The 22384-nt window shown below is 28.6% G+C and overlaps 1 protein-coding gene across 1 annotated transcript; it reads left to right on the top strand.

Annotated features, from left to right (window-relative positions):
• Positions 1 to 4363: 4363 nt before the first annotated feature.
• Positions 4364 to 18818, top strand: LOC129960363 (signal peptidase complex catalytic subunit SEC11A-like). The gene is made up of 6 exons (XM_056073771.1): positions 4364 to 4523; positions 7223 to 7332; positions 9499 to 9648; positions 14567 to 14686; positions 15205 to 15262; positions 16786 to 18818. The coding sequence occupies exons 1-6, from the start codon at positions 4479 to 4481 to the stop codon at positions 16834 to 16836; spliced, it is 534 nt and encodes a 177-aa protein (XP_055929746.1). The 5' UTR covers positions 4364 to 4478; the 3' UTR covers positions 16837 to 18818.
• The last annotated feature ends 3566 nt before the right edge of the window (positions 18819 to 22384 follow it).

A 22384-nucleotide genomic window follows, 5' to 3' on the forward strand; every position in this document is an offset into this window, starting at 1 on the left:
TTTAATTAAAATTTTAAAAGTCGAGATCTTGGACATGCGCAGTGATCATCCGTATTCTTATCATTATGCTTTCAGATGGGATTTCCATCGCATTTGAAATTTTAATTTTTTAATCGTATTAAGAATCATAGACACTGCATTACTCAAGGTATTCTAAATAATAATTCTACAGTTACTGCGAATTCGACAAAATTTCATATCTCCTAAAATAAAATTTGACTCCAAAATATCTATACATTTAATTGCAATTTTAAGTTTTGTGATCCTGCCCATGCTCAGAGATCATCCGTAGGTTTGGCGCTTTGCTTCCAGATGAGATTTCCGTCGCATTTGAAATTTTAATTTGTTAATCGTATCAAGGCATTCTAAATAATAATTCTACAGTTACTGCGAATTCGACGAAATTTCATACCTCTTAAAATAAAATTTGACTTCAAAATATCTATAAATTTAATTGCAATTTTAAGTGCCGAAATCTTGAACAAACGCAGACACCGTCTGTATTCTTAACATTCTGCTTCCAGATGAGATTTCCATCGCATTTGAAACGTGATATGGTTAATCGTATTAAGAATCATATATCCTTTCGATAATAAAGGGATGTGTCGCCTGGTGGATAGAACGACTTGGTGCTTTACGCTGCTTTTTCTGGTTCTGAATTCGAATTTGGAAACCGATGAATATTTTTTCATATATTTTTATTATTATTCTAAATACTAATTATGTGGTTACTACGAATTCCACCAAATTTCATACTTCCAGAAATAAAATTTGACATCAAAATATCAATAAATTTAATTTTAATTTTAACACCCCTCCAGTATAGCATTTGATTTAAATTATAAAACTTTTTAGCTATGGTTTTCAAATAGTCACTAATTTTTTTTGTGGAGTTATATTTTAATAAATGTCCTAATGACGTTGTGTCATCTATTTCGGCGAATAAAGAAACTCATCTGTCTAAATCAATGAAAACATGGTTAGATTTTTCACAAACCCAGTAAGCGATATGGAATTGCACCGAATTCGCAAACTTTCAACTGTAAAAACAAATTATAATTTTGTGCAACTGAATCGGATCATATAATAATTTTTTTGAATATTTACAATTAAAATCTCTACATTTCATGAATATTTTGACAAAATTCATAATTTTGTAAAAAATATTTTTCAATGCTATAAATGTACCATACTCTTTTAAATTATGTAACAAATTATAATATACTGCGCATGAATTTATTTATATTTCATTTTTATGGAGCTATTATAAGTAATATTTCTCCGTCTCCTGGACATTCACCATATTATTTGAATTTTCAACAATATATATATTTTTTCTTCTAATATATAACATGATATTTCAAATTATATAACGTAATGAATGTAAAACAGATTGCCAAAATCAGTTCAAAAGCACTAATTTCATAGCCTGCGTGAAAAAATGTTTCAGCTTGAGTGTATTTATCTTCATTTAAAAACTCTCCATTTTTCATCTAATATAACGACCTTTTTACCTCGAATTTATCTGAAATTTGTGTCTCTGAAAGGAAGTAAGAAGGAAAGGAAGTAAGTCGGCAAGAGTTTGCACTTTCTCGAAGAGTAGGTCAAATAATAGAGTTAATCTGACCAATCATCACGTGAAAGAAGATGTTAGAAGAAAACCACCAGTTTCAATTTATTCCATTAAATAAGTTTTATCACAAGGAAATACATAATTACGATCGACAGAATAATAGTAACGAAATACATTAGCCTACATTTAAAAGCTACACACCTTAAATTATATTCATCTGCAGATCAGATTAGATGCCGATCTGATGCATGCCTAATTATATGCAGAACTCATTCGATATATATCTGATGCAGATCTTATTAGATGCAGTACAGATGCAGATAAATTAGATGCGAAACAAATTCAAATCTAATTAGATGCCCTTTCGATACAGATCAGATTAGATAAACTTCAGATGTCTAATACTACGCACATTTTATGCGGAACTTAATAGATACAAATCCTATAAATGCAGATTTATTGCAAATTAAAATAGACGAAGATTTGATGCAGTTCTAAATACATGCTAATCTAATTAGATGCATATTTCATACAAATCTGATTAAATGCAGGTATAATTAAAGGCAGATCTGATTAGATGCAGCTATTATGAGATGAACATCTGATTAGATGTAGCTATAATTAGATGCAAGTCTGATGCAGAATAATTAGACGCAGATCTAAATAAATACGGATCTTATTAGATAAAGATCTAATTACATGCATATCTGAAGCAGGCTTAATAGGATGCAAATCTAATTAGACGCTGATTTGATGCAGATCTAACTAGGTGCAGATCAAATTAAATGCACATCTAATTAGATGAAGATCTTATTAGACTCAGATCCGATACAGCTCCAAATAATTCTAATTTCAATGCAGATCCGATTTAGATCTTATTAGATGCAGAATCAATTAGATGCAAATCTAATGCAGGCCAAAAAAGATGCTGATCCAATTATATGCTTATCTGACGCAGGCCTAAAAACATGCAGCTCCAGTTAGATGCAAATCTGACGGAGGCCTAAAAAGATGCAGTTCCAATTAGACGCAGGCGTAAAAAGATACAATTCCAATTAGATGCAAATCTGATGCAGGCATAAAAAGATGCAGATCCAATTAGATGATGATCTAATTAGATGCTTATCTGATGGCCTAAAAAGATGCAGATTTGATTAGATGTAAATCTGACACCAGGCCAAAAAAGACGCAATTCTAATTAGAAGCAAATCTGATGCAGGCCTAAAACGATGCATGTCATATTAGATGCAGATCTAATAAGAGGCTTTTCTGATGCAGGCTTAAAAAGATGCAGATCCAATTAAATTCAGATCTAATTAGATGCTTATCTGATGGAGGCCTTAAAAGATGCAGATCTAATTAGATGCGTAAAAAGATGCAATTTTAAGTGTTAAAATCATGCCCATGGCCAGAATTAATTCCTATTCTGAGCATTGTGCTGTTAGACCAGATTCTTATTGAAATTAGAACGTGAACTTAGACCTCACTGCCATTCAAGGGATATGTGGCTTTGCGGACAGAGCGACGAAGTATTTCATGGATTTGTGTAGATCTACAGTTCGAGTCTTGAAAACGGGTAATATTTTTATATATTTACTTCTCCTTTTTATTTATTTTTAATTTTATTATAGGTATTAATTCTACAGTTACTCCTAATTATCCCAAATCTTATTATTCAAAAAATAAAATTTTACGTTAAATAGTTTCATATTAACTGCATATGGAGAATAATATTCATAAAAAGTAAAAATAGAAGAAAAATATATAAAACTATTCATATTAACTTTTCATATAGATATAAAATACATGATATTTTTTTGTTTTCACCCCCCGATATATTCTGAAACTGTAAAGGGATATTTGAGTTCAACGCTTATTTTGAATCCTATAAATGGATTTTTAATACTGTCATTTTATACTCGCATCTGTATAGCTTGAAATTAATTTTTATGTTTAAAAAAATTTACTATCAGGAAAGCCATTTTTTTTTCCTTAAAATAAGATTATCACATATATAAATAGTTATATTTACCAAGAAAATATTTTTTAAGTAAGACAAACGCACGCGTTAATAAAGAAATTAAAGTTTTTCTATTATTATTTTGAAAAACGTAGATAAAAAATTGAAATAACTACTGAGGAAATTTTCATTTTCCGTAGGAAAAAGACATTTCTTGAGAACATTTTGGTTAAATCATCTTCTTATCCTGTAAAATGGTCCCTCAAAATGTAAATGAGACTGCTTTCTACGACCTGAACCTACCCTTTCGAACTATCTGAAAGATATCCCCCATCTCTCAAGAAGGAAATTTTCAAGTCGTAATTAAGCACATTTAATAGCGAACATTGTACACTCCTTGTCTTTGAACGTACTTTGTTGGTTTTTAGATCTCCAAAGAAAGAGAAAGCATCCTTTACTCGCCTGTATAATGGCGGGGGACACTTTGGAGTGCAGTGTACTGTATGGACAGTGAATTTCGAGATATTGTCTTCTCAAGAGACCCATTCAGCGAGTGGAGTATCTTTTGCAACTTTGTTATATATCTGTTGTTTCAGCGATATTTGAATGACCAGGAAGCCACGTGAAAGTTATGCATTTTGGAAGCCAACAATTTGTGTTCATTCATTGTTCCTCTTAGCATCTCATTTAACAATATCAGCAATGATTTTACATTTTAGATAAATAAATAGTTGCACAATTTTTGATATGTTTTGATTGAATATTTTTCCAATTTTTTAGTGCATAATCGAGGCAATATTATTTGTGAAATAAAATATTGAATACAATAAACAGGACATTTCAGCTCAACTTCATCCAGTTGACGTGTGCTTGAGTTTTGCGGCGAATTATGTGTTGAAGGTTTTGGATATTTTTTGGAGTGTGGTTTACTAATCAATTTTTAAAATGTTGGATTGTGTTGAAGATTTAAAGCGCATGAATAAGCGCCAGGTAAAACATAAATTAGTCTTATAAATATATTCAACTCGATGTTAACGACAGTATCGTGTAAAATTATAAAAAGATAGTATGGAAAGCTACATATGGATCAAATGTAATTTTGAAAATATATGCTTTAATCTCAGTAATATTAAAATTTCAATTCGCCTTCATTTTTTTATAAATCAGTTCATACTAGAAAAATATTTAAAATCACCAATCAATTAAAAAAATAGATATTTAAATGTTTATGTTTAATATATCTTTTTTACCAGTTAAAATGCATAAACAAATTTTATTACCATGATGTCAATATTTTTACAATGAATAATTTATTGGAAACTTTCACATAATTATTCTGGGAATAAGAAAGTTTAATTTATTTGATCCTGATTTTATTTTATTTATTTGAAAATTTGATCCTCTACTGTAGATAGTTATAAAAAAAGCAGTTTGAAGCAGATTTTAACGAAATGCTTCATATTGTTTATATCATACTCATTTTACTGTCTATTATTATTTAATTCTGTTGCGGAAAGGATTGTAATTGTCGAAAACATTCAACCACATGAATCTCCATGCTTTTTTTGAAATGTGAAAAAGTTTTAGAATTATATTTGTCTGCTCATGAATATTATTCGAAAATCATGAGTTGAACAATGAAATTTAGTATTATGTTGATTGTTTTAACATCGTTTGTCTATGAATATTATAGTTTACTTATACAGCCAGCTAGATAAATGAAATTTTGTATGTGGCCTTGATACTGAAATTGAAAACTTAAATCCTGAATTTATCAGTCAAAGGAAAAAAGTACAATTTGTTTACTTGATTTATTTTATCATACTATGAATCTCTGCACTACAAATTATATTGCATGTTTATGAGATATTCTTGATTAAAATACACTTAGTTATGAAGGATTGTTTTCGACAAAAAAAATTTGTACAGATATATAAATTGCCTAACTAAGCATGCAGGAATAAGTTTACCATGGATTTTGGGCAATTTTTAACTATTTTGCTCATTTGCCATTAGAATGGGTTTCAGTTAATCTCTTTATTTCATATTGAGTTATGATTAAGCACTTGCTTAAACCATTGTGAAATTTAGTTCATTATTATTGAAATGCTCATTTATAAATAACTTATTTATACATATACAGTATAACAAACTGCACCTTCTGGTGAGAAGGGGAGGAGAGAGAAAGGACAGTGAACTTGGAGGGATGTAGCAGGTCCTTTCTTGTTGTATTTTATGTGTCAGTATTTTCACGTTCATACTTCCAAGTGTCATCTTTGTGTGTGTGTTTAAAATAAAAAAAAGTTTAATGATGACTCGCTGACATTCAATAATTCAAAACTGTACAATAGAATACTGCTGATTTGTTTTGGAGCCATTGTATTTTAAATCATTGTAAAGATGATAAAGTGTTAAATAATATAAATTTAATTCTTATATATTAATCTCTTGCCAGTAGTTAACAGCAAAAAAAAAAAAAAATGCTATAGATTGCTGTTTAATGTGTTCTTTCATAACTAACATCTTTTTATGTTGGTTAGTGGCATATGGTTAATATACATTAGTACCAGAAATTTTATGCATGAAAAGATTATAAACTACTTTGGTGCTATATAGCATTACAAATAAAACTTATATTTAGAAATTACGTTATTTCCTTTTTTTTTGTGTGTATGTGTATTCTAATGATAAAAACATATGCTTAATTTCATTCTTATAGATCTTTGTGCTTTTGAGTTAACTCCTTTAAGTCTTTTCATTGATGTATTTCAATCGAAAATAAAATCTACAGTTGTGTGAATTGTGTATAAATTATGCGGACCATGTGCAAATTAATTCACTTTGCTATCCTAATTTATAAAATTTACAGATAGTGATAATTCTCAAAATTATTTTTTCAGATTCAGCAAGATATGAAATATGCTTTTTATATTGATCTTGAAATTGAATTTCTGATGATTACAATAAATTCTCATTATCTACAATAAAATTAAATTCAAAATAATTGAGAAAATAATTTCTTTCACTTGAAGCTTTTTGAAATAATATGAAAAGCGATTTCTTTAAACAAGTTTGCAAACTTAAATTTGTTTTACATGACGGTATAACTCGTTAACATCCAGCATTTTATTTAGAAGACAGTTTAACAGTTTTTCTTCTGTGTACTATAGTTGGGCATAATCCATTGTTTTCTTTTTTTAAAAATTGGTATGTATTTTTACAGTTCTCTGAACAGCTTAGCCAATATTGACTTGTCATAAAATTCTTCAGCAATAACTTTTTTTTTTACCAGTTAATTTAATTTCTCAAAATTTTTTATAACAATCACCTGTTTGCCAGATTTTAAATCAAAGGGTTGTTTCCCACCTTCCTTTGTCGTCTTTTTTAGGTAATGGAAAAGAAGATCTTTTGGTGTTGTGCTGTATTTCAAAAATTTTGTAATATATATATCTACAAAAAAAAAAAAAAAAAAAAGCTTTTGATATTTAATTTGATTTTGACATTATCTTGGTGTTTTTATCATAATTTAAAAGACATTTACCTAATACAATGCTTTAAAGTAAGATAATGTTGTTAAGTGACTGCTATTCATATGTTTAAAATGTGTGTGTCTATATACATATGAAGTGCCACACATCTGGTATTATTAAAAGAAAATAAAGCAATTTAATACATTGATTTTTTTATAGCTTTTGTACCAGTTTCTAAATTTTGGTATGATAGTTTCATCAGCTTTAATGATATGGAAAGGATTAATGGTAGTCACAGGAAGTGAGAGTCCAATTGTTGTAGTTTTAAGGTACCTATTATTCTGCCTTTTTTTCCCCCTTCTAGTTTATAATAAAATGCTATGATGTAGATTTATTTTTATATTTGCATGTTTTTCAGACATAAATTTTTAAAATTGTTAATTGGTTTATGTAGTCAAAATATATTAAATTCTTTAAAAAATCTTCATTATTGCTGATATATTGCATTAGCACTTGCATATAATTTATTATATTAATATTTTTTTTTATTTAATTTTTGACAACCAATTTGTTCTTCAGAATTAATAGATGTCTTTAATTTTGATTGTTCATAATGCTTCTCTCAGTAAAATTACTTTTAACTTGAGCTAAGATAATAAAAAAAAGTATCTTAATAGCCCTACACTGATTATTTTCTGCATGAATCTTCTTAATGTGATTGAATCAAATAAATTTCATGAAAAAACTTGTGTTATGTAACATCTAATCGTGTATTGCTTTACACAATACTGTAATTTCAATTTATGACTGCTTATTTAAAATATGCATTTTTTTTCCCAAATGCAATTGTTGTTGTATAGATTTTGTGAATTATTGGAGAATGTCAACTGAATTGAAATATGCTATAAAAAATTGAATAAACAGTAAATTTGATCATTTATCAGTATACAAGATTTATTTTCTTTTATTGGAGTGAGATAACTTTTAAAAACTTTGATTGGCTACATGTTAAGCACTATTTTTGCTGCTATTCATCCATTATGCTGCCGTAAATTTCAAAAGGTAAAAATAATTAATTTTCATTTTTTAACATCAACTTCTGAAATAACTAAATAGAACTGAATTGAATTAAAACTCAATGGAATGAAATCTTTCCCCTTAACTACTGCTTAATCAAGAAGTTTCTAGGAGAGATATCAGAAATTTGAAAGATCTGAAGTTTTAATACAAGCATGTCTGGATTATGAAGAAACAACTAGTCTGAAAGGACTAAAAATATCTTACCTGAATTATTACTGTTGGGGTTCTTCTAGGAATGAATAACAGCAAAAAAATAAACCTGCCTTTAGATTGCATTGCCCAGTTGATTCAGATGAAGCCTACTGTAAAACCTTATAGTGTGAATCTCGCACCAAGAACTTGATTTGCTTTAAAGGAGAGAGAGAAGAAGTTTCTGTGACTTATGATGAAGCCCAGTGGATTAAATGAGAGTGGTGAAAATAGTATTGAGACTAAGAACAGAAGATTTATAGAAAGAAGAGTAAAATTAAAATTCTAAAAAGATTTAGCTTGTAAACTAATTTTTTAAAGTATTTTTAAATTTTTTCTCATTTGTAATCTTGTTTACTTATTGTAGAAATTCTTTATTAAGTTTAAAACGCTATTTACATTTCGTTTATTATTTAAATCAGGTGGGAGGATGTTAAGAAATTTAATTTTACTATTTTACAGGTTTCAATATTTTTGTATCTGTATCATTCTGGATTATTTAAAAAAACAGTCTGCAATACTAATAGCAATTTTTAACAATAACTTTGAGCAATCTAGCAAAATTCATTTTTACCCGTGAATTTAATATGAAGATATAAGGAAGGGTCAACTATAGCAATAGTGTTGTTAATTGAACACTTGCTGTTTTTAAGTTTAATTTTATTGCAAATATTATCACAGCTATAAAAGTGATATATGATTTTTAACTACGAGTTTCCAATCAGAACTCTTTGATTAATAGAAGTACGAGCATACATTTGATTATGTTTGTTATTATAGCCGAGATTTACAGTGATTTCCTTGTATCTGTTTTAAAACAATTTTCAAGAGAATTTAGGGCCTTAAAAATTATATACTTATGATCTCTGAGAAAACATAGTCCAGATGTATTTAACTTTTTTATAAAGATTCACAGTGTTTAATTTTGATTTTAGATGAAGCAAATAGGTTAATATTATAGACAATATTTTATCATTAATAAGAAATTATAACTAGCAGAAAGAAGAATAAATCAAACTAAAAATCAAAGAATATAGATTAGTGAGGAATAAAGTTACTAATAAGTTGAATTTAAAAGTGTTTCATTAAATCAAGTTTTATTCTAATGTAATATGATTTATTTTGAGTTTCTTATCTTATGTGGTGAAAATTGAAAATTTAACAGCTCCTTATTAGTTCTTTTTGTAAGGAAATATTAAACAATATAATCCCCCCCCCCTTTCTAGTGGTAGCATGGAGCCTGCTTTTCACAGAGGGGATCTGCTGTTTTTAACGAACCACAAAGAAGATCCTGTTCGTGTGGGTGACATTGTTGTTTTTAAAGTTGAAGGACGTGATATACCTATTGTTCACAGGGTTCTCAAGATACATGAAAAGTAAGGATAATAAGCAGATTATTAATAATTTTGTTTTTTTTATTTTATGATTATATGTTTGTCAATTAATAAATTACTTGTCTTATAATGAATTATATATTGTTTAGATTGAATTTTAAGATTTACAGAACTTATAATTTATAATATATAATTTGCATTGTAGAAAATCTTATGTAACTCCGAAAACTTGATTGTGGAATTTTTATTTTTAAAAGTATTTAAGATATGAAAAAATGGAATTTCTCTTTTCTGATCTGTTCAAAAACTTTTGTGTTCAATTCTGTTGAGTTTAAGTAATATTTTATCAATTCTGGTTGTGTTTGGCAATCTTGCTCTTTTTGACATCTGCACATGGTTCATGTTTCATATTAGCTCTCAAAGATGATTATACAGAATTTTGTTTTGTATTTTTTTAAAGCAAAAAGTGGAATACCAAATTGCATAAAAACTTTCCTTAATGAGGTAAAGACTGCTGGCCATACTGTGTGGTCGAATCCTGAACAAATTCTAGCAATGGTTGAAACACTGGAACAGAATGGAACCACTGAAAGGGAGAACCACACCATTGTTGAAGCTGCTAGAGCTATGGTTCTCCTAAAGGAATTACCTGCAAAGAAGAACCTGTTCCTGCAATGCACTACCCTGAACAAAAGCATAAGAAGCCACAGTTTCTATCAGAAAATTATGTACTTTTTGTGAGTAATTACTGCATTGAGATCCTGCTTGTTACAATGAAGCAATGAGGTCACCTGAATCCAAGTAGCCAGGATAGAAGAATTACAGTCTTATGAAGAAAATGGAACTTTCAGAACTTCCAGAAAATCAGCATATATTTGATAATAAATGGCTGCATAGAATAAAAACAAATACTGCTGCTTCTGCTTATTAGAAGCAAAGCTTGGTTTGTAGCAAGAGGTTTTTCTAAAAAAGCTGGTTATGACTATGAATATTTGTTTGCACCAGTAGCCAGATTTGACTCCTTGTGCTCTATACTCAGTGTTGCTTCCTCTCAAAAACTATACCTATATCAATTAATGTCAAGGCAGTTTTTCTTACAAGGAGATCTACATGAAATAGCTAAAGAGCTTTGATGATGCTTCCAGTCATATATGTAAATTATTTCACTCCATTTTTCTTTTGAAGAATCTCCACAATGGTGGAATCGACATTTTGTTCAAGCAATTCAAAAATTGAAATTTCAACTATCAAATGCAGATCTGTGCTTATTTACATGGGGAAAGGATTAATCTTTACTCATTGTGGCCTTGTATGTAGATGATGACCTTGCATCTGGGTCAAGTGTTTTGGAAATAGAAAAACTAATTTGTAATCTAAAAGAAGAGTTTAAAATTACTGATGGTCCCCTTAGTTCATTTTTAGGAGTACAAATTAACTAAAAGGAAAATTGTGACACTTTTATATTCCAATCTTTATATTCTGAAAAGATATTGAAAAAATTCAAGTTAAAAAATTAGGGCTCTTTCTACACCATTTAATGTGGCTAAATTTCATGAAAGAGATCCAACCTTGGTTGATGTTCCCTGCAGAGAGACTGTAGATTGTTTACAGTATAGCCACAGCATCAAGAGCTATGCACAAAACTTCAAAAGATGACTGGAAACATATAAAAATTGGTATTTACATGCCACTAGCAACATTGGTCTTCTATGCAAGTCGCATGGATTGATGGGATTTTTCATTTTCAGTCATACTGATCATAGGGGTGATGAAAAGACCAGGTGCTCAACATCTGGTAAGGCTTCAATTAACTCAGATGCATCAATAACTTGGTGGTCTTGATTGCACCAAGATTCGATTGTTTGGTGGTCTCTTTAAGGATTTGATCTAATAGGATGGCACTCCCACTCTATTTTGTTGACAACCAAACTGCCATAAAACTTGCCCAGAATGGACTTCTCTGTTTGTGAATTTGTGTGATGGACTTGAACTGGTCAAGAATTTAATTTAAAAGTTAAACTAATTGACTATTAATATATGTGTTTGTCAAAAATGTTTTTGATGTCTAAATACATTTTTGAAGTTTTTTCTTCACTGTTTGATATGCATTGATTTTTTTAATGTAGTTTTTGTTTAATTATTTATTTTTCCGATGCTTTGAAATTGGCCTTAATATCAGAAAGGAGTGTTGAATTTAAGTGATCTTACTCTTTTTGACATCTGCACATGGTTTGATTTGCCACTTGCCTGCAAGTTTTGGGAACTTCTGTTGCGAGATTGCAGGGGTCCAGTATTTTAAGTAACTGTTGTATATTAAATGTTTAGTCCAGATGTGTGAACTCTACATTATCTTTGTTTTGATATGAAATATTATTAAAATTTATCAAATTTTATCATTTTTTCTTATAGCATTTTTATAATAATCATTCAAAATAAATATTGAATGTTGCATTTTTTTTTTCATATTCTGATCCATTTCTTTACAATATATTTTGATTATTTACTTTTTACTGTGAATGAGATTTAATTAAGTAGCTAGCAGTACTCACATGGCATTGTCCATGACATGTTAAGTATCTTTGAAATCAAAATTAAAATAATTCAAATTAAAGTTGTGAAAATAAAAGCTAAAATATATATATATATACCGGGTGTCCCATAAATTTGTAAATACTTTAAAAATTCATAAAAATTGAAGGACTGGGTATATTTGAGTGCGGTTTGCGAAACCATTATTCTCATGAAGGGGGATTTATTTTTTGATACAAAAAAATAAATAAAAATAATAATAATAATTCAAAAATTTGTCAATAGAGGGTGCTGTACACAAGCAAATCGGTGGGAATATGCAAATTAAAGTCTTATGAAAGGCAGAGTGAGTGATTGACACATCATTTCTAAAGGTTTGTATTAAGATGTTGACACTGGTGGATAAAGCACTATTGGTCAAGTTGTTTAATGTCAGCAACGAATGGGCGGCTGAAGCCTTATGAAAGTTTAGGACCCAGAAAAGATTGAAGAAAGGTTCAGGTCCGATCACTCCTGCTGGACTTGTTTCCCTAGTACGTCGTTTCGAAGAAACTGGAAGTTTGTGTCATCAGCCACGCAGTGGTGCACCTCGTTTAACAACAGTCTGTACCCCCGATGTCTCTTCGCAAATGGACACGCTAAGGGAACAGTGTACCGTATCCTTCATGGTGTATTGCAATTTTACCCATACAAATTGCAATCGCTACATCAGCTCTTACCAAATGATACAGCTAAGAGATTATAATTCTCAAATTGGGCTTTGTCGAAAATTGAAGATGTTCCGCGATGGCTGCTGAAAATATTGTGGACAGATGAGGCTCATTTTGCTTTGCATGGAGCAGTTAATACCCATGACTGTAGAATATGGGCTCATGAGAATCCACATGCTTACACTGAGAAGCCCCTGCATTCACCACGGGTTACTGTTTGGTGTGGTTTCACTGCATCCATTAATATAGGCTCTTTTTTCTTTGAAAAGCCCTGTAAAAAAGCAGGATGGAAGACATGTTCAGTTAATGGAGCAAGTTACTTGGAAATGTTACAGAAGGAAGTGATACGTCCTTATTGGAACAAGATGTCCTTGACACAGTGACATTCATGCAAGACGGTGCACCTCCTCACATCGACACTGAAGTTAAGGCATTTTAGAGAAGAACTTTTACTGAAGAACGGATAATCAGCCGTCACTTTACACATGAATGGCCCCCACGCTCACCAGATTTAACACCCCTTGATTTTTGGCTATGGGGTTACCTTAAGTCTCAGGTGTACCACCATAGGCCAACTTCGTTAGTGCAGCTAAAGGAAGCCATTCGCCACGAAATCTCATGCATTCATCCGGATACACTGTATGATGCAGTTACCAATGTTGTCTCCCGCTTCCAAACTGTTATTTGTGGTGATGGCGGACACATAGAACAAGTTCTGTAGAACTGGTGTAATACGCATGTAAACAATTGCTTGCATGCAAATAAAAGTATTTTTCCCGCAGAATTGTATGTTTTGCTTGTGTTTAGCGCCCTCTATCGACAAATGTTTCAACTATTTTTTTTTTTTTTTTTTTTTGTATGAAAGAAAATCCCCTTTCATGAGAATAACAGTTGCGCAAACCGCATTAAAATATACTCATTCCTTCAATTTTTATGAATTTTTAAAGTATTTACAAATTTATGGGACACCCGGTATATATATTAACCCTTATGTTCATTTTGTATAGTATACCATGCGTACAACTTTATAAAAATATACTACCACTATAAAATAATTTTTAACTTAGTTTTATTAAACACATTTCTAGACGTTTATTTATAGACATTATATTAAAAAAAAATTTTTTTATTGCGTAAAAAAGTTACCTATATACATTTTTTTTTTTTTTTTTTGCTTTTTTTCAAAAAAGCAATATTGCCACAATAAGGGTTAATTTTTCATAGTTATTTTTCTTTGTGACAATGATATTGTCTGGTGAATTATAGATAATAAAAATCAAAATAAATAAATGGGAATAAATTCATGCTAAAAAAAGAGGCAACATAATAAAAAAGTTTGCTGGATATGATGCTGCTAAAATTTATATTGTTTAAAAAATTCATAATTCTCAGAATATTGATTCTTATTAAGCTCCTTTGCAAGGCAAAAAATTATTCTCTTCTTGCTGATCCTCATTTTTTAACTGCAAATAAGCTAAAATCTTTGAACTCATCCAAAAAATAACTTATAAAATTGGTTAATTTATCTGCTGTTGTTGGAAATCAATAAGAAATATACCAATTATAGCTTTAAAAAAAATGACAAAATTAGAATGTTCAGTTCAAAAGTTGTTTTAATTATAAGTCTTCATTTTTTATCGATTTGTATTTTAATATTTGTATTTGCTCATTTTATAATCAATACTGTTTGGAAGAAGTTTAATTGTATATATTTATTTCAGGGATAATGGTACAGTGAAAATTCTTACCAAGGGTGATAACAATTCTGTGGATGACCGAGGACTTTATGCACCAGGCCAGCTGTGGTTGGAAAAGAAAGATATAGTTGGGAGGGCTCGAGGGTAATTTTTTATGCTTTTTTACTATCTGTTAGTTTATTTCATGCTTGCAAAGATATAATTTTATTTTTAATTTCCATTCATTTTGTGTTCTAGAATTCTTAAATTTTCTACACTTACCTTTATATTTTTTATGACATTAGACTGTTCAGTATTTTTAGAATTCATTTGTCTGTTAAATAATGGATTTAATTTCAATTCAACACATGTAACTCCATCTGGTATTGAATTTGATTCATTAACTTATTATAATTATGAATTATATATTAATGACTAAAAAATGAAATTAATTTAAATAAAAAAAAAATTAAATGAATGAATAGCTGCATGCCTTCCTTTAGAACAGAAGATAGCTGTATGGACAAAAATATAGGAGCATTAATTTTTAAATTAAAAGAAGATAAAACTGAAACTTTTACATATCAATATTCTACTATTCTCTCTTTTTAGCCTATCTGTTATCAGAAATTTTTAAAACCATACTTTGCTTCTTTTAAGTGATTTTTTTTTTATTTGTGCAGATTTGTGCCATATGTTGGGATTGTCACTATACTCATGAATGATTATCCAAAATTTAAGGTAGGTCATTTTGAGTTATTTCTATGAAACTTGCATATAATCAATACTGTATACATAGAAAAATTTAGCAATTATATCTTTATTTTCTTAATTCGAATCAGTTCATCAGTCTTTTCCCTATTCATTTTCATTCTAATGAATGTTTGAATTTGAATATCAAGGTTTTTAAATTTTTATTCAACTTCTCAAAGAAGATATTCTGTAATGATTCATTGCTGGACTAAAAAAAATCAAAACCCTTTTTAGTTGTATACATGTTCAAACTCTTTTCTGTTTGAAATTTCTAATAGCAGTAATTGTGACTTTTGAATAGTGAACTTTCTCTTGTTATTTAGCAGTTGAATATATATTCTGTATTATTTGATTGTGATCTGTCTTTAGTGATTATGACATCTGTAGATATATCATCAGTTTGAGAGCACTGAATATCTTTGTATAGGAGAATGTTTAGAATTATCTGAAGGAAATATTGAAGGTATGAGAGAATTTGTCATGTGCATGTTTGATTAATAATTCCAGAAATGCAGATCAATGTATAGGAAGAATTTGTGTACCATTGAACACTTGCAAAAAAAATCTACATATGTTGCTTTTCCATTATTAATACTAGTCAAATTTAACTGGTATCAAACTGTTTTAAATCCTTGATAAAAGTTTTCCCCTTTTATTTTATCTCTTGTTCCATTAAATAAAACTGAATAGTTTTTAAAATCTGACATTTGGATATTCCATTTTCATCTTTATGTTTAGATATTCAAAAATTCTAAATGATCCAATTAGAATTTTGGAATAGGTCTATCAATCACTTTTTCATTAATTAATTTAACTGTAAATGGCAGAAAGCAATAAGTATAAAAAATAACAAAATTCTCCTTCAATTTCACCATTTGTTGTACAAAAATGTAAATTTTAATTACTGATTTTTGTAAGTTTTCACAATTTTTGTGGATATTAATTGTAAAATTATTGGTGCATGTAAGCAATGTCATACAATTAGGAAAGTGTGTGTTGAAATTACTAACAAGATAGTTGGGTGATAGAAAAAATTATTTCCAAATTTATAGGTATTGTGTAATTTATGTCAAAGTTTTACAAATTTTCATTAGGATTTAATTTTCTGTCTTATATGGTCATAAAATGAACACAATAAGATAATAAAATTTCTTCTAAATTATATAAATATGATGTATGAATAATTGCATACATTTAAAATGTACAAACATTTTACTGAGTAGCACTGACGATAAAGAATTTCTTGATGAATTCAGTCTGACAACAAATCTACTTATCTAGAAATTCCTTTCTGCATTTTGAAATCTTTGATGGCCATTTTGTGCTAGCAGAAGGAATATTGGAACTGATATTTGCATTCAAATGTGTATAAAATTATGTTAACAAGTAAAATAAATTTCACATTTCCATTGGAGGAATTTTATTAATTTAATTGAAATAAATTATTTTCTTAAGCAGATTATTTTGATTTAAATATGATTTCCATTCAAATGCCTTAATCTTTTTTCTAGTATGCAGTTCTGGGTTGCCTTGGCTTGTTCGTACTCATTCATCGAGATTAATTAAGCACAAAACTCAACACATATTCATTTGTTCATGTGCATCAGAAGTGCCCAGAGTCTTCTGCATCCAGACGGAAGCTTTATCTTCTCAGAAAAACTGACAATATTTCGAAATGTGTTTATATATATATTCATACTTACACATGAATATATATGTATGTAACTGCTTGATTCTAAAGCAGCTTTGTAAGTTATTCAAAATTAGAAAATATTTATTCTGAAATTTTGTTAGCTTCATAATATGCAACAACAACAAAAAAAGACCTTCCATCGTGTGTGGTCAATTTTGGCATTTAATTTTTTTTTTCTTTCAATTTTTAATGTGACTATCATTGCTGAATGTCTGATTATTATCATAATTCAACTTTAGAACCCATAAACAAAACTTAAAATTTAGCAAATAAATTATTTTATTATCTTTCCCCTACTGATTTCTTTATTCTACTTAAATTGTGCTAAAATGTTACTCTGATTTAGATATTTGATGACAAAATGAACCAAGGAACAAAAAGCACCTGTTTCAGTAAATGCTTGTTGAAAAATAAGTTTATTTATGGAATACAGTTGTGTAATAAATGGTAACTAGCTTAATTTGACATTTTTTAAAAAATTCTTTATCAAATGTCATTATAATGTGTGGATGCAAATAAAACTTAGAACAAAAAGAAGGGGAAAAAAAAAAAAGGCCTTGGTATATGCACTTTTGTATTTGATTCCATTAATGGATGTCAGACATGTTTAACTTGGATTTTGATATTATTCCATTGGTGACAACATTCATTGCTCAAATTGGACGAGTTTTCTCTGAAGTATGAAGTTTTGTTAATAGAATAGACCTGTTTTTGATTTTATCTTCTGGGTCAACCACTGCTTCTTAAACATTCCTTTTCTATTAATTTTTATCCTTTCAATCAAAATTTGAATGCTTTTTGCATTATAAATTTAAGTTAATATTTAAACTTAAAAATAAAAAAATAACAAATAGTTACTTTTATTATTTAGAGGTTTATTATCAAGTAGTACTTAAAAGTTGAATTACTTATATACGAGTATATTTGACAGATGACAACAACAACAACAAAAAAGGGATTCTTACATCACAGATTTTCAATTTGGTAATTTGATCATTAAAAATGTCAAATAGCCAAACTTCTGATGGTATGATATACTTTCATATTTTTCCAAAATATTGTTTATTATATTCATTGATTAGCTAGTAAAATCTCAAAATAGATATATTTTTCATATCAACAATAAAAATGAATTTTTTTGAAGTCCAACATAAATATAGTTTTTAAAGGAAACTTTCTTCTTTAGTTGCTGAACCAAATTGTTATGATATTTTTAAGACAGTGCAACACAAGTATTAAGGTTATTTTGCTTGCATTAATTTTAGAAAACATGATTTCATTAAAAAAATTACTTCTTTTTCAATTTCATGTGAAAGATTTGTATCTTATTTGCTTTGATTAAAATAGAGAAGAATTTTGTACATTTCCTGATTAGAATGGACATAAGTATTGATTTATAAAACAGTGCATAATTATTTTTTTATAAACTTGCAGTGTTGAGTTATACTTGAATGTGGCTGCCATTTCAGCAATTAGTTAAAACTAAGCTGTTGATGTGATATTTAAATTCAGTATTAGAATGCTCTATTTTTTTTCTCTTTATAATCTAAAATGATTACTTTCTGAAATTTAAAACTATAGTAGATAATTTTTCTTTTTTACATTTAAAATATTAAAAGGCCTAAACCCAAACAATGTGTATCCAAGTGTACATGTATGTTGTGAAATTACTTCTGAAAAATTTGAACATGCATTTAATGTATTAAAATTTCTATTTGAAATTTTATTATTTATTTATAGTGCACTATGTTGATTGCAATATATTAAGTGTATACGAACATTTCTTACACTTTAATTGTACTTTTTCTATGACAAAATAAAATACTGTTTGGAATCTCCCATTCTTGCTTATACCATAAAAATTATTTCTGCTATTGAAGATTTTATTTTAGCAAATATTCTGAACTGAATATTTTACATTTAATTTGATATATTTCATGTTTGCGAAGATGAAATTTTTATATCAAGTTTTTGCTATACCTAATGTTTTACTTTCTAAACAGTGAATCGTTGGATTAATGGTGTCAGGAAGAGGTATTAATATCAATTTTCTGTAAAATTTAGTTCCAACATTTAATAGTAGAAAATATCTTAAATAAAGAAATTCTACTTTTTGGACATTATTGAAACTATCTTTAAAAACTTTTATTTAACATCTAATGATGGGATTTTGAAATTGATTTTCAAATCACTTTAAGATATACTAATACTGATGTTTTATATATTTATTAATTCCTGAAAACTATACAAAATTTTAATAATTTTAGAGATTTTTATAGATGTGGGGGCCACCTAAAAGCTAAACTGACAGATATTAATTTTTATTCCCTAATATATAAAAAATGAAATAAAAAAATTCTTTTATTGGTATTAAAAATGAACATTTTTAGCTCAAATACAGCCAAACTAGTATCATATGAAACAAACAGTTCCTAAATATTATACAAAAACACTTTATGAACGTGATTACATTTCCAATTTATTTACCTCATTCTATTTGCGTCTTGAATTTTTAATCTTGATTTTATTCATAAATTCTTTTAAGCGTTTTACTAAAGAGGAAAGATAATTTATTGCTTACAACATGAAAAATTTCAGTGAAATCAAAATAAAGCTAGAAAATAGAGAACTTATACTTATTTTTTTTTCATATTAAATGAATTATAGACTAAATGAAGATGCTCTAAAATGAAAGACATGGAAATCAGAATGCTATGATTTGATAATGTTATCATGAAATTTTAACATAATTTAAATTATATTTCAATTCACAAATTAGCTGTCTTTTAAACAGTGCCAATGACTGATTACCAAATCTCAGGAAGTAAAACTTCAGTTGTGAATCAACATAGAAAATATAAACTCAGCAGAAAAAACATCAATAAATAAAAGTATTGTTATCGCTAAATAAAGTATTGGGAAAGAAGTGCTCGAATAATCACCTAAAATATTTGGAAAGAGTTAAAAATAACATTTACCCTAACAACATTTCTAATTCTTAATAATTTGTTTGAAATTCAATAAATAACATTACAAGAACAAAACAAACTCTTCGCTGATGCACAGAATCCCCCCCCCCCCATACAATAGCAGTAAATACGTGAAAAAATTATTTAAAAACTGAGAATTTTGTTTTGTATAACATTACGACTATTTATGAACCAATTTTCACGATTCAGTACATCAAATTTGTCAGGACACCACATACAGATAAGGAGCATTTTGTTAATTCTTAAATGTTTAAGATGCTAATAGTTTTATTATGTCTTTTTAGTAGAATGAATACACCACTTGATATATAACACCAAAACTTTTATTAATATCTCATTGATATGTACATGAAAAAATATCTGGGTGCAATCTGTTAAACATTACAAGGCCAGAAATACACAAGTGGAAGCAATCTGTATGTAGAGAGATCAATCACTTTGACAGAGAAGGGAAGTTGACCAATTTTCTTCAATAATTTGGCACAGGATTTCGTTTTTTTTTTTGTTGTTGTTCAGTGTGGAAGACAGGATCTCTTTGGGAATGTGGCCATTTGTGAAAACAAACAGGATGAGATAGCAAACGACCAATTGTTTTAAATCATTATGTGGTTGAAATCTACTTTAATGCACCTCTTGAGTTCGTCGCCAATTTGGTTAACCCACCAGAAACCTATGCACAGTATTGCTTATTTAGTCAACCATTTTAATTTTGGCGACTTGAAGAGGTGAGTAAATTTAAACCACCCTTAATAACAGAAAATGATACAAAGCATTTATATATCGCTTTCAATGCCATCTTGCAGCAACTGCAATATTAGGAAACATAATAGCTTCCAAATGGCCACATCTGTTGCATAATAAAATGGCGTGTAGTATGAACCAGTGTCTTGGCACACAGTTAGGAATAATTAACATCATTGCTAAAAAATTAATACCATGTGAATGGTAACTCTGACCCTATGATGTTCTCAACAATGCAAAAAAGATAACGTTGAAGTTTCAGTTTAGTTCATCAAAATGATTTTTGTAGCAATGCTAGTCAAAATATGGACAGATTATAGCAGGCAGACAACATAGTGATCACTTGAAATAAAACTACGGCATTACGAAGAAAGGATTTTTAGAGAGGAAGCGTTTGCTTACAACTGAAAAACGTTAAGGCAATGCAGGTTTTCGAGGGGCCCTTTTCCCCCTTCACAACTTCCAAAGTTATATTGCTTTCAATTTATCAATGAAAAACTAAACTAAAATATTTAATTGAAAATTGCTTTCAAAATAACTTTTTCAATGAAAAAAAAAAAAAAAAAAGGATGCTAAGGAATTCTTTAAATGGAAATAATTTCCAGAAGAAACAAATAATAATAAAAAGAACTTTTTAAAACAAAGTCTACTTCCCTTAATACAAAGGTTGTCAGGATTGTTGAATAGACGATCTAGCGATATGAAAAAAAAATTAAAAATAGTGTGTTTAAACGTTCAAAAAAATTAATTTGGATAAATCTGAGTACACGAGAAATGAAAACACAAAATTAAATTTCACTAAAATTATTTCAGAAAAACCATGCAGTTCTTTCAAAAATTGTTGGCAATAATAACAATTTAAAAATTCAGTCTATGAATACTGAAACTGAAGTTGTAACAACACATATTTGAAGGAATAGATTGAAGTTTCCCACGCACAGACAAAAAGCAGTCTTTTTTTTCTAAGTGATAATATATATAGCAATGATGCGATTATCATTACATTTATGAAAACCGATAATAATATATAATATGGTCACTTCGAGAAGTATCCACTTTTCAAAGGGCCGCCTTTTATGTGTTTATAGAATAGACACATAATTTTCTTCTTTTTTATAATGATAATGTGCCAAAAATATTTCACTAAATATAATTAATGGAACTGGGGAAAGGCCAAATTGAATTCCAATATAAATTATAATTAATATTATTATAAAACTTGAAATATCTCTAAATGTTTAGATATTAGGGTCATGATTAGAGTGTAGGCCCTATATATATATATATATATATATATATATATATATATATATATATATATATATAGCAAAAACACCGTCTGGTTAATAAAGCTAACATGATAGCGACAGGAATTTACTTTAAAATTTTGTTTGGATTTTTAAAAAAAATTGTTTTCAGTTTTGATTCTTTAAATGCAACCACTGCTCTATCTTCATTTACTAATTTTGAGTTACTCTGAAATTTTGAAACGCTCTATTCTTTTGAAAATTCCAGAATCCAAGCTCGTTAGTAAAAGCAAATGCTCATATGTTTAATAATCTGTTGCCAGTATGCAATCTAACAAATATGGAATAAAAACAAATATAATGTTTTGATTGTCCCGTTTCTTTAAAAAAATTTAATGTTTGATTGTTCTAAATTCACAATTAAGCAACAGTGCTCTTC

This window comes from Argiope bruennichi, chromosome 2 (genome assembly GCF_947563725.1).
Source record: "Argiope bruennichi chromosome 2, qqArgBrue1.1, whole genome shotgun sequence".
Classification (NCBI taxonomy): domain Eukaryota; kingdom Metazoa; phylum Arthropoda; class Arachnida; order Araneae; family Araneidae; genus Argiope; species Argiope bruennichi.

Coding starts and splice junctions, on each gene's coding strand:
- LOC129960363 (XM_056073771.1), top strand. CDS start 4,479: ATGTTGGATTGTGTTGAAGATTTAAAGCGCATGAATAAGCGCCAG. Junction 7,333..9,498: donor CCAATTGTTGTAGTTTTAAG/GTACCTATTATT, acceptor CCCCCTTTCTAG/TGGTAGCATGGAGCCTGCTT. Junction 15,263..16,785: donor ATGATTATCCAAAATTTAAG/GTAGGTCATTTT, acceptor TCTTTTTTCTAG/TATGCAGTTCTGGGTTGCCT.